The sequence below is a fragment of the Triticum dicoccoides genome, chromosome 3B, assembly GCF_002162155.2.
Source record: "Triticum dicoccoides isolate Atlit2015 ecotype Zavitan chromosome 3B, WEW_v2.0, whole genome shotgun sequence".
NCBI lineage: Eukaryota > Viridiplantae > Streptophyta > Magnoliopsida > Poales > Poaceae > Triticum > Triticum dicoccoides.
Genome location: NC_041385.1, coordinates 97241782 through 97254791, shown reverse-complemented (window position 1 = coordinate 97254791; position 13010 = coordinate 97241782). Strand labels below are relative to the sequence as shown.

The following is a 13010-nucleotide window of genomic DNA, read 5'->3' as shown; positions in this document are numbered from 1 at the left end:
GCTAGGCCGTGGCCGGGCGGGATCGGCGGCGGCTCCGGGCGCCGGCGGCGGGGAGCCGGGCCGCGGGCGGCCGGCGGCGGTGACGCGGAGCGGGGGCGCGGGGCGCGCGGGCCGCGCGGGGGCCGGCGGCGGGCCTGGCGGGCCGCGGGCGGCGCGCGGTGGCCGGGGCCATGTGGCGCTCCCCCGTTGGCTCGAGCGACGTCGGCGGACGCGTCCGGCGCCGTCTGGACGTGTCCGGCGCGCGGAGGAAGAAGGAGGCTAGGGTTTGGGGAGATTCATCCGCGAATTTCGGGGTAGGTGTCCTATTTGTAGGTAGAGGGAGCTAGGAGAGTCCAAATGAGGTGCGGTTTTCGGCCACGCGATCGTGATCGAACGACCGAGAGCATGGAGGGGAGTTAGGTGGGTTTTGGGCCACTTTGGAAGGGGTGTTGGGCTGCAACAAAAGAGGGCTTTTACGGTTACCCGGTTAACCGTTGGGGTACCAAACGACCTCCAAATGGCACGAAACTTGGCAGGCGGTCTACCGGTGCTATACCAAGGCCGCTTGGTAAACCTCGGGCCATTCCGAGAAAGTTTAACACCCGCTCACAACGAAAGAGAAAAGGGGAACGCCGGAGGACATAGGAGCGCCGGATCGCAAAACGGACAACGGGGAAAATGCTCGGAAGCATGAGACGAACACGTATGCAAAAATGAAATGCAGATGATGACATGATATGAAATGCAGATGATGACATGGCAAAGTGCAACACGCAAGCAAATGACATGGCAAAGACGGCGAATAACTAGCAGACACCTGGCGCATCGGATCCAGGGCGTTACACCCTGGCACCTCCGAAGTCAGAGACGGCAGCGGCAAGCCACGGCGCAACAAACATAAGCATCGAAGCAATAATGAGAATATCGAAGATATGGCGGTCAATGCCGGATTCAATGGCTCTAAACCCGGTCAGCGGAAGAAGCCATTCAAAGGAAACAAAGATGGTCCATCTAGTCTGGACCGAATACTAGATCGGCCCTGCCAGATTCATGGCACCCCTGACAAGCCTGCCAACCATACCAACAGAAATTGTTAGGTCTTTAAACAGGCCGGTAAGCTAAAACACCAAACATAAGGGGAAAGGGCCACCCAGCAAGGACGACGATGAAGAGCCTCACCCAATGAACACAAGAGGGCAAAAGAAATTTCCCCCGAAGTAAAAATAGTAAACATGATCTATGTCACTCATATCCCCAAGCGGGAGCGCAAGCGCGCACATAGGGACGTTTACGCCATAGAGCAAGTCGCCCCAAAATTTAACCCATGGTCAGCCTGTCCGATCACTTTTGATCGCAGAGACCATCCGACCAGTATCTGTCATTGAGGTTCGGCAACACTGGTCCTCGATCCAATTATCAATGGATTCCACCTCACGCGAGTCGTTATGGACGGAGGTAGCAGTCTTAACCTGCTTTATCAGGACACTGTCCGTAAAATGGGTATTGATCCATCAAGAATCAAGCCCACTAAAACCACCTTTAAAGGAGTGATACCCGGCGTAGAGGCCTGTTGCACAGGATCCATAACACTGGAAGTCGTCTTCGGCTCACCAGATAACTTCCAAAGCGAAGACTTGATCTTCGACATCGTCCCCTTCCGCAACGGCTACCACACACTGCTCGGACGAACCACTTTCACCCGTTTCAATGCAGTCCCGCACTATGCTTATCTAAAGCTCAAGATGACTGGACCACGTGGCGTTATAACAGTCAATGGAAACATGGAGCGCTCCCTCCGTACTGAGAAGCATACCATGGCCCTCGCAGCCGAAGTACAGGGTGGCCTCATTAAGACGAATACTACATCGGCAATCAAGCCCTCGGACACTGTCAAACGAGTCCGGTCTACCCTACAGAATGGAAGTCCGGCTTGTCCAGAGCTAGACTAGCAATTCAGCCTCCGTGAAAGCCCCAACCTGATAGCGGCATACGTACCGCACGTACATAACTACGCACTAAAGATACCATGGGCAAGGATGGAGGCCTACTAAAAATAAAGTCCACAATACGGTTCGACCCTATCCGGACCCTCATATTCTTCTTTTTTCTTCTTATTTTTATTTTTCAGGTTCTTTACAACCCACATCACTTTTCAATGGTACCAAGGGCCCCTTTTCCAGGCTCCTCATGTCTACTCGATCGATGACCCTCTCAAAGGATCATACACCAAGGCGAAAAGCGACGCAGATGTGCGGCAGAGTGTCCAAAGGATCTTCAAGATCATCTTTCTCTTTTTAGGACCTATATACGACTTTTCCTTGAGCTCGGCATGTAAAATAGCCTCGATGCTTATCGCATCCTCTGTAAAAATACGTTTTGATGTATCAATCAGACCACAATGGAAACGGTTCAGCCCAACCTTGTTCAGTATTGGCTTATTTACTAATATGTATCCCCTCTTTACGTCAGATTGTCGTATACACCTCGGCATGATTCAAATCGCTAGGGGCTCTATCTAGCCACGTATATTTTTCAAACAAAAGAAGTCCGAACACTTTTATATTATACTTCGTCGTCCCGAATATGGCATTATATGCATCGGCTCCGAATCATGTCTTTGGTCAATAGTTGGGTTGCCCGGCTCCTGTGATTACTAATACGTCTCCAATGAATTTATAATTTTTGATTGTTCCATGCTATTATATTATCCATCTAGGATGTTTTATATGCATTTATATGATATTTTATATGATTTTTGGGACTAAATTATTAACCTAGAGCCCAATGCTAGTTTCTGTTTTTTCCTTGTTTTCGGGTTTTACAGAAAAGGAATACCAAACGGAGTCCAATTAACGTGCATATTTTTGAGGATTTTTTATGGACCAAAAGAAGCCCCCGGAGTAAAAGAGTTGGGCCAGAAGAGTCCTGAGCTGTTCACGAGGGCGGAGAGCGCGCCCTACCCCCCTGGGCGTGGGCCCCTATCTCGTGGACGACTCGGAGACCCCCCCTGACATGAGACCTACGCCAAAAATTCCTATAAATACAGAAACCTCCAGAAAATAACCGAGATCGGGAGTTCCGCCGCCGCAAGCCTCTGCAGCCACCAAAAATCAATCGGGACCCTGTTCCGGCACCCTGCCGGAGGGGGGATCCCTCACCGGTGGCCATCTTCATAATCCCAACGCTCTGCATGACGAGGAGGGAGTAGTTCACCCTCGGGGCTGAGGGTATGTACCAGTAGCTATGTGTTTGATCTCTCTCTCTAGTGTTCTTAATTTGGCACGATCTTGATGTATCGTGAGCTTTGCTATCATAGTTGGATCTTATGATGTTTCTCCCCCTCTACTCTCTTGTAATGGATTGAGTTTTCCCTTTGAAGTTATCTTAATCGGATTGAGTCTTTAAGGATTTGAGAACACTTGATGTATGTCTTGCATGTGCTTAATTGTGGTGACAATGGGATATTCACGTGATCTACTTGATGTATGTTTTGGTGATCAACTTGCGGGTTCAGTGACCTTGTGAACTTATGCATAGGGGTTGGCACACGTTTTCGTCTTGACTCTCCGGTAGAAACTTTGGGGCACTCTTTGAAGTACTTTGTGTTGGTTTGAATAGATGAATCTAAGATTGTGTGATGCATATCGTATAATCATACCCACAGATACTTGAGGTGACATTGGAGTATCTAGGTGACATTAGGGTTTTGGTTGATTTGTATCTTAAGGTGTTATTCTAGTACGAACTCTAGGATAGATCGAACGGAAAGAATAGCTTTGTGTTATTTTACTACGGACTCTTGAGTAGATCGATCAGAAAGGATAACTTTGAGGTGGTTTCGTACCCTACAATAATCTTTTCGTCTGTTCTCCGCTATTAGTGACTTTGGAGTGACTCTTTGTTGCATGTTGAGGGATAGTTATATGATCCAATTATGTTATTATTGTTGAGAGAACTTGCACTAGTGAAAGTATGAACCCTAGGCCTTGCTTCCACACATTGCAATACCGTTTGTGCTCACTTTTACTACTTGCTACCTTGCTGTTTTTATATTTTCAGATTACAAAAACCTATATCTACCATCCATATTGCACTTGTATCACCATCTCTTCGCCGAACTAGTGCACCTATACGATTTACCATTGTATTGGGTGTGTTGGGGACACAAGAGTCTCTTTGTTATGTGGTTGCAGGGTTGCTTGAGAGAGACCATCTTCATCCTACGCCTCCCATGGATTGATAATCCTTAGGTCATCCACTTGAGGGAAATTTGCTAATGTCCTACAAACCTCTGCACTTGGAGGCCCAACAACGTCTACAAGAAGAAGGTTGTGTAGTACTCCCTCTGTCCCAAAATTGTTGTCTTAGATTTGTCTAAATACGGATGTATCTAGTTACGTTTTAGTTTCAGATATATCCATGTCTAGATGAATCTAAGACAAGAATTTTGGGACGGAGGGAGTAGACATCAATTACCACCCTTACGTTCCGCTTGTTCGGCTAAGGTAGTAAAGGGAGAACTACTGCGATTGTGTTTCTGGTTGGTCCGACACTTCAGTAGAGAAAGCCGAAAACTGACTGTCATGATGCGGCGAGAGCTGGTCAGCAATTCGGCGACTTACTAAATCGCTAGTGATTTCTTCCGTATTATACAAAGGACTGGCTCTTCCCAGTCACGCGGTTAAGGCATCCAAGTTCGGATAGCCGCGTGCGCACCAGGGGCTATCTTACAGTCCCATTGTCAAACTCCTATGGCTAAGTGAAAGTGCTAAAGCCGCATAGTCTGATTGCTTGGTTAGTTACGTAAGTCACCTCCTTTACGGACCAAGACGTTGCGTCAAGAGTGATTGTACATTATTATGAACACCCCCGTAGCATCTACGTGGGGGCTGAACCCGACGACTGGCAAACTTTTAGAACAATGACATACGGCCGCACAGGAGGACAATAGTTCAGATAAATGCATAAAATATATTACAAAGCCTTGGTTTATAATACATTGTCTGGGTAGCCCGGATACATTTACTCGAACATGATATCCTTCGAGAATTGACCCTCTATCAATTGGGCACCCTCGAGGACATCTTCAAAATAGCGCTCCGGCTTGCAGTGGTCCTTGCCTTCGGGCGGACCCTCAACCACCACGACGGCGGCCTTCATCTTCACCGAGTGCATCTTGACACGGGCAAAGGCCATCCGTGCACCTTCTATACACGCCAAGTGCTTCACAACCTCAATGTGGGGCAAGGCGTCGCCGAGCCGCTTGACCAGGCTGAAGTTGCTGCTCGGAATAGATCCAGCTGGCCATAGCCGGACTATGATATCCTTCATGGCCAAACTGGACATCCTATGCAGCTCTGTCAGCTGCATCATCTAGTTGTTTAGCAACGATGGCCACTTCGGCGCCAAGTACTGTGACCAGAAGAGCTTCCCCGCCGCGTTCCCTTCTTGGGCCCGGAAATACTGGGCGGCGTCGGCAGCACTCCTCGAGAGATCCGCGAAGGCGTCTGGAGCACTCCATAGTCGATTTAGCAAAGCATATCTTCAACCGCTGAATATACTCTGTAAAAGAAAAGGCTTACCAGCCGCTATCTGTTCGGCTTGCTTGATTTCCTCGCGAGCCGCCCAGGACTCTGTCCGCGCCTCCTTCGCCTCTTGAAGAGCCTTGGTGAGTTCGGCCGCTTGGGCCTTATTACTCTCCTCCAAGGACTCACACTTGTTGGCGGTATCCTGGAACGCTTGCTCCACTTTGGTCACCCTCGCCTCATATTGGCGGCGGGCGACCTTTTCGGCCTCTAAATCCGCAGCCGCCTTGTCTGTGGCCGCTTTGCTTGCCCTCGCCTCCTCCTTGGCTTCGGCAAGGGCACTCTTAAGGGTCTCGACCTCGGTCGCGCTGCCTACAATCATATACATAGCATCACATAAGTTTAAATTCTGAGCTTGTATTACAATTCAGGCTTATAAGGGTCTTTTGAAAAGCATACCTTGGGCCTCATCGAACCGCTTGTTAATACTGTCGATCTCATCATCAGCCAGCTTTAGTTTCTGCTGGAGTTTGGAAACTTCAGCGTCCTTGGCTAAAGCCGCTAATAGTGAAGCCTGTTTATCAAAATAGATAAACGTGTTATCTCCGGCGAATATTTGATACTCTGTCTGGCTCCTTTTTCCAAAGAGACGAACAGAGTCTCAAGGGCTACTATCTATACACAGGCATATTCTTCCAATATGAAAAGCGGCTAAGCATATTATGTCACATACCTCAAAACCTGTTAACAGGCTAGTGAAAGCTTCATTCAGTCCGCTTTTGGCAGACTGAACCTTCTCAACCATCATACCCATCAAGGTACGGTGCTCTTCCATGACGGAAGCATGTTGAAGTGCTTCCCTCAGCATGTCCGGCGCCTCCGAACTGATGGAGGTCGCCGGTGGAGTCGGCACTCCCCCTCCCTTAAAGGGGATTGCTCGCTCGATTCCGGAGCCATGTGGGTCTCCGGAGTTGTATTCGGCTGGGGGCCGGACTGGTCCGGGCCCCCGTCGTCAGTTTCCATGGGTGTTGTGCTCCCCATGTTTTTGGAAGCCGAGGCATTACCCTCTGGTGCCATTTCAGTGGCCTTCCGCACGTCTCCCTGGCATGGAGAGGTCCTTTTGGACAACACCTCAGTGTCATCCACGGCATGTGGCGGAGAGGCTCGCGGAGGCGTTTTGCTCTCCATCATCCCCGGCGCCAACGAGTTCCCCGAAGATGATGATTGTTGGGGGAGACCATGGGCCGGACTAAAATATGTAAATGATATGTTATCCTACAATTTGTAAAAGGCCAGATATATGTATAGTATCTTTGAGTACTTACGACTCGACCAGGGCCTTTGGCCTGGGGCGCCTCTTGGGGGTGTCTTCGCCGTTTGAAAGTGCAACTATCCCTAGGTGGTTTTGGTAATTCATAACAACATATAGCTCATTGAGCTAATGCTATTCCAAGACAAATATTTCAGGAAAGCTCAATGAATGGCATGGCATGGATGATGAAAGTGGATCCCTCAAAATACCAAGGACAAAGGATTGGCTCAAGCTCAAAAGCTCAAGACTCTTCATTTTACATTTTAGTGATCCAAGATCACATTGAGTCTATAGGAAAAGCCAATACTATCAAGGAGGGATGAGGTGTTGCTTAATGAGCCTCTTGCTTCAAGTGCTTAGTGATATGCTCCAAAAACCCTCAACTACTTTCTCACATCCACATATGACCTAAACCCAAAGTCACACTCGGCCATACCGATTCTTTCTATTCGGCGCCATCGAGTTCAAATGTCATAGCCACTGCCACAAACCCTAGGCAATCGGTCTCACCGATAGGGATCTCGGTCTCACCGAGATGGGATTGTAATCTCTCTGTTTCCCTTCGTAACATTTCGGTTTAACCGAAGTGAGCGATCGGTCCCACCGAGATTGCAATGTAAACTCCCTGTTTCCCTTTCGTAACATTTCGGTCTCACCGAAATGAGCGAATTGGTCCCACCGAGTTTACCTGACCAACTCTCTGGTAAGCTTATTACCAAAATCGGTCTCACCAAGTTTGTGTAATCGGTCTCATCGAGATTACGTTATGCCCTAACCCTAACCATATCGGTCCTACCGAGTTGCATGTCGGTCCCACCGAATATCCTAACGGTCACTAGATTTGCTGAATTGGTCCGACCGAGTTTACCAATTCGGTCCCACTGAGTTTGGCAAGTTGTGTGTAACGGTTAGATTTAATGTGGAGGCTATATATACCCGTCCACCTCCTCTTCATTCGTGGAGAGAGCTATCAGAACAAACCTACACTTCCAACTTACCATTTCTGAGAGAGAACCACCTACTCATGTGTTGAGGCCAAGATATTCCATTCCTACCATATGAATCTTGATCTCTAGCCTTCCCCAAGTTGCTTTCCACTCAAATCTTCTTTCTACCAGATCCAAATCCCATGAGAGAGAGTTGAGTGTTGGGGAGACTATCATTTGAAGCACAAGAGCAAGGAGTTCATCATCAACGCACCATTTGTTACTTCTTGGAGTGTGGTGTCTCCTAGATTGGCTAGGTTTCACTTGGGAGCCTCCGAAAAGATTGTGGAGTTTAACTAAGGAGTTTGTAAGGGCAAGGATATCGCCTACTTCGTGAAGATCTACCGCTAGTGAGGCAAGTCCTTTGTGGGCGACGACCATGGTGGGATAGACAAGGTTGCTTCTTCGTGGACCCTTCGTGGGTGGATCCCTCCGTGGACTCGCGCAACCGTTACCCTTCGTGGGTTGAAGTCTCCATCAACATGGATGTACGATAGCACCACCTATCGGAACCATGACAAAAACATCCATGTCTCCAATTGCGTTTGAATCCTCCAAACCCTTCCCTTTACATTCTTGCAACTTGCATGCTTTAATTTCCCCTGCCCATATACTCTTTGCATGCTTGCTTGAATTGTGTGTAGATTGCTTGATTTTTCCTAAGATAGCTAAAATCTGCCAAAGTCTAAAATTGGGAAAAGGTTAAGTTTTTAATTGGTCAAGTAGTCTAATCACCCCCCTCTAGACATACTTCAAGGTCCTACAAGTGGTATTAGAGCTTTGGTCTCCATTTTCTTTGATTTCCATTGCTTTTGGTGGTCATAGCCTTGGTTTCACAACCTAGGAGAGTATGGCGTCTAGCAAGGGAAATTATCACCGTAGAGGTCCTTACTTTGATGGTACTAATTTTGCTAGTTGGAAGCATAAGATGAAAATGCATATTCTCGGACATAACCCCGCCGTTTGGGCTATTGTGTGTATTGGCTTGCAAGGTGAATTCTTTGATGGGAGAGAGCCGAACCATGAAGCTAGTGCGGAAGAATTGAAGATGCTGCAATACAACGCTCAAGCTTGTGATATCCTCTTCAATGGCTTGTTCCCCGAGGAATTCAACAAAATCAGCCGTCTTGAGAATGCAAAGGAAATTTGGGACACTTTGATTGATATGCATGAAGGTACCGACTCCATCAAGGAATCCAAGTTGGATGTGCTCCAAAGTCATCTTGACAAGTTCAGAATGAAGGATGGTGAAGGTGTCGCTGAAACGTACTCTAGGCTTGCTCTTATCACAAATGAGATTGCCAGCTTAGGGAGTGAAGAGATGACCGACAGATTCATCATCAAGAAGATCCTAAGAGCATTGGATGGAAAGTATGATACCGTGTGCACATTGATCCAAATGATGCCAAATTACAAAGATCTCAAGCCAACGAAAGTCATTGGAAGAACTGTTGCTCATGAGATGTCACTCAAGGATAAGGAGGAACTTCACAACAAGTCAAGTGGTTCTTACAAAGCCTCATGTGAATCCCCCACATCATCAAGTGAGAAACAAACCTTCAATGAAGAATTGAGCTTAATGGTGAAGAACTTCAACAAATTCAACAAGAGTAGAAGCAAAGAAAGAAGCTCTAAGTCAAGGTCCTATAATGACAAAAGATCTTCTAGTCGAGAGTGCAATTGCTACAATTGTGGGAGACCTGGACACTATTCCAATGAGTGTACGGCACCCTACAAAAGAAGAGAAGATTCTCCAAAAAGAAGAAGCAAAAGAGAAGAATCACCACCAAGAGAGAGGAGGAGTAGAGATGATCGTTATGAACGAAGACCCTCACGGAGAAGCAAGGATTCGGAAAGGAAGGACAAGTCATCAAGGAGCTACACAAAATGAAGACATCAAGCTCATGTTGGTGAATGGGTATCCGGCTCCGACTCCGACAATCACTCCGAGAGAAGCTATCACTCCGACTCCGAATATACTCAAGATGAAGGTGTTGCCGGTCTAGCACTTGTGTCAACCAACTCCTACGACATATTTGACTCACCAAATGAAGGAATTGGAAGATGCTTCATGGCCAAAGGTCCCAAGGTAACACATCCCGAGTATGTTGATTTTAATAGTGATGAAGATGACTTGCTAGGTGATGATGATTTACTTGTTGAAAACTCTAGTGATGAATACTATGATGAAACGTCAATTAATCATGCTAATCAAGATAAAAATAATGACAATGATAAGGAGAAGACTGAGCTTCTAACTAAAGAACTAAACACTCTTAAATTAGCTCATGAAACTATCTTCGAAGATCATCGAGAAATTTTAAGGGCTCATGAGAAGTTATGCTTTGGAAAGCTCAATCTTGAGCAAGAGCATGAGTTCTTAAAGGCAATCAATGATGATCTCCATAAGAAAATAGCTTATTGAAGGGAATTATAGAGAAAGGTGTATACAAGAGCCTTGCCAGGAGTAAGCAATTCGAGGAAATTGTACGCAAGCAAGGAAGGCACCAGAAGAATCAAGGTTTTAGTTTTGAACAAAAATTCAATGCCAATGGAGTTGAGTGGGAAGAAGATCAATACCCGAAGAACAAAGGCAAGGACAAGATTCAAGAGGAGATTGATGCATTTGAAGAAGCACCTAAGACCTTGGTCAAATGGGTTCCCAAGACCACGTCAAGTTCTACTTCATCAAGTACAACTACAACTCCAAGGATTCCCATCAAGATGATGTGGATCCCGAAGAAGAAGAACTAGAGTGTTCTTGAGGGTGACTCCGCCAACATTCTTTACTCATATTATTATGGCAAGGACAAGTGCAATCAACTTCCATATCTTGCACTAGTTCAAGGAGTCACAAACCCTCATGTTGGTAAGGCAAGGGACAAGGTAAGCTAATGATTTCATGGACATCATCTTGTGTGTGCATCACTCTATGTCTATGGATATTCTTGTTTGTTCCTTGTGGGACTAACCCATGTAGGTATGTTGAAAGTGCAACTCACTCCAAAGGATTGCTCCAAATGATCTACATCAACATTGAGCATCCACATCTTCAACACCTACATGAAGTCATCATCGACAAAACCCAAGGTTAGTTCATCCCTCTAAGGGGGGATCTCACATCTAGGGGGAGCTTAACTCTAAGAATTGAGTGAAAGCAACTCTAATGATGTGAACACATCAATGCATTATGTAAAAGTGGTAACCCCACTTGAGCTTAAACGATGAGTATGACCTATGATCAAATGTTCTCATTTGACTCCTAAGTCAATATACTCATATATAGATGACTTAGTCATCGCCAATTGTTTGATAGATGCTAGAATTGGTTGTGCATGCTTTGCCACATATTTCATTTGCCATTTTATTGTGTGACCATGTTGGATGCATATTTTACTCATTCGAGGACATCCACTTGTTGCTTTGATTGTTTGGCTTGTTTTTCTTTGGCCAAGTGGATGGACAAGAATGCCTAAGAACCTTCTCTAGCTATCTATGCTTTTCTCGTCTCAAACTCTATTCATGCTACATCACAAAATTTGATCAAGTCAGATTCGAACCACTCTGTGTGAGGAGCACTCGGAGTCCCCGATTCGTCGTAGACTTAAACTTCCAAAACTTCTTTGTGATTCTCGGTCTGACCGATTCCTCCATTTCGGTCCTACCGAGATCACCAAGTCGATCTAGGTTTTCAATCTCGGTGCAACCGATTAGAACTTTTCGGTCACACCGAGTTGCTGTAACTGTCAACAGTTATGCATCTTGGTGCCACCGAGTCGTTCCACTTGGTCACACCAACAGTGTCGGGCTATATATACACACGGGCAAAATTTTGGAAAATTTTCTCCAAACCCCTTCGCCCGCGCATAGCTCGCTCTGCCTACTGGGTCTCCGGATCGTCGACTTCGTCCCCAGCCGCCTCCTGTCACTGGTCTCCACCGCCGTCAACGGATTTCTTCTCCAACATTGCCGCCGTAGCGAGTTCATCACCGAACTAGGGTATGAACTCGATCACAGTGCTATTCTCGTCTGATTCTCAGCACATTGTATTCATTATGATTCTTGCCACGATTGAAACACTCCTATACAGTCAAAACAATCCTTAGAATAGATGCGATTTGAAAATTTAGGGTTAGGTTTCCGCCGAAACCATATCGGACCCACTGGGTTGAAAAACTCGGTCCCACCGATTTGGCTAACGCCATTGCACTAGTAACTCTCGGTCTGACCGAGAATTGCTAATCGGTGTGACCGGTTTTTGAACTTTGTGAAACCCTAGCAGTCTCGGTGCCACCGAACTGTGACTCGGTCTGACCGAGTTCACTAGTTTAGGTTCCAAAACTGCTTCGGTATCACCGAGTTTGAAAATCGGTTGATCCGAAATGCTTTCTGTGGAAAACTAAAACTAAGTTTTTGAATCATTCTTTTGCAAAAATTTCTGCATTTTGTGATGCTCATCCATTTTATCTCATCTATAACTACTCACAGGGTCAGCAGTCAGTGTTTTCAGCATGTCAGACCAAAGTGATAGTCAGAACAGGGAAGAAGAGCAGACTCACATGAGTGAGGGCACTAGTCCCTCAAGTTCTTCAGATGATGGCAGCAGAAGCACTCCTAGCAATTTACCTAAAGCAGCCACAAGAGCCAGAAGGAAGAGAACCTCACTCTGAGGATGAGGGCTATGTGGCAGCTGAAGATGAGGCTACTTCCAAGAAGGTAGTGCTCAAAAAGGAGTATGCCTTAGCAAAGAACACAAAGCCTGGACTCAATAGGAAGGTCCCTGCCAAGAGGACACCTATGCTGAAGGTCAGAGGATCAACTCAAGTACCTGAAAAGCCTGATCCCAAAGAGGCACCTGCAAGAAGAATTACCACTTCCAAACCCAAGAAGGTCCCCACTGGAGAAACCATGAAGTTTACTATTGAGTCAGAAGATGAAGCTGCTGGTCAAGATAAGAAGAAGAAGAGAGCTAGAACCACTACTGCCAAGGTTCTTGGCAACCCCTCTATGAGGAGAGACTCTGAGGAGGAGGAAGAAGAGGTTGCTGCACCAGCACCCAAGGCACAAAAGCTGATGGGTGATGCTATAAAGTCAGGGGCTGCAACATCAAAGCCCAAAGAAGCACCCAAAGCTGCCCCCAAGCCCAAGAGTGCACCAAAGAGGAATACCAGGAGTATACCAGCTGCTGAGAAGAACAAGGCCCCAGTG

General features: G+C 46.7%; 1 protein-coding gene across 1 annotated transcript in view; it reads right to left on the bottom strand.

The window, feature by feature from the left end:
* Positions 1–6372, bottom strand: part of LOC119279354 — a 43338-nt gene extending 36966 nt beyond the window's left edge. The window contains exons 1-5 of the mRNA XM_037560616.1: positions 6327–6372; positions 6238–6245; positions 5964–6078; positions 5562–5876; positions 5393–5486 (exon numbers count right to left, since the gene is read on the bottom strand). Of these exons, the coding sequence (XP_037416513.1) occupies positions 5393–5486; positions 5562–5876; positions 5964–6078; positions 6238–6245; positions 6327–6372 (578 nt within the window). The remainder of the gene's footprint in view (positions 1–5392; positions 5487–5561; positions 5877–5963; positions 6079–6237; positions 6246–6326) is intronic.
* Positions 6373–13010: the final 6638 nt, after the last annotated feature.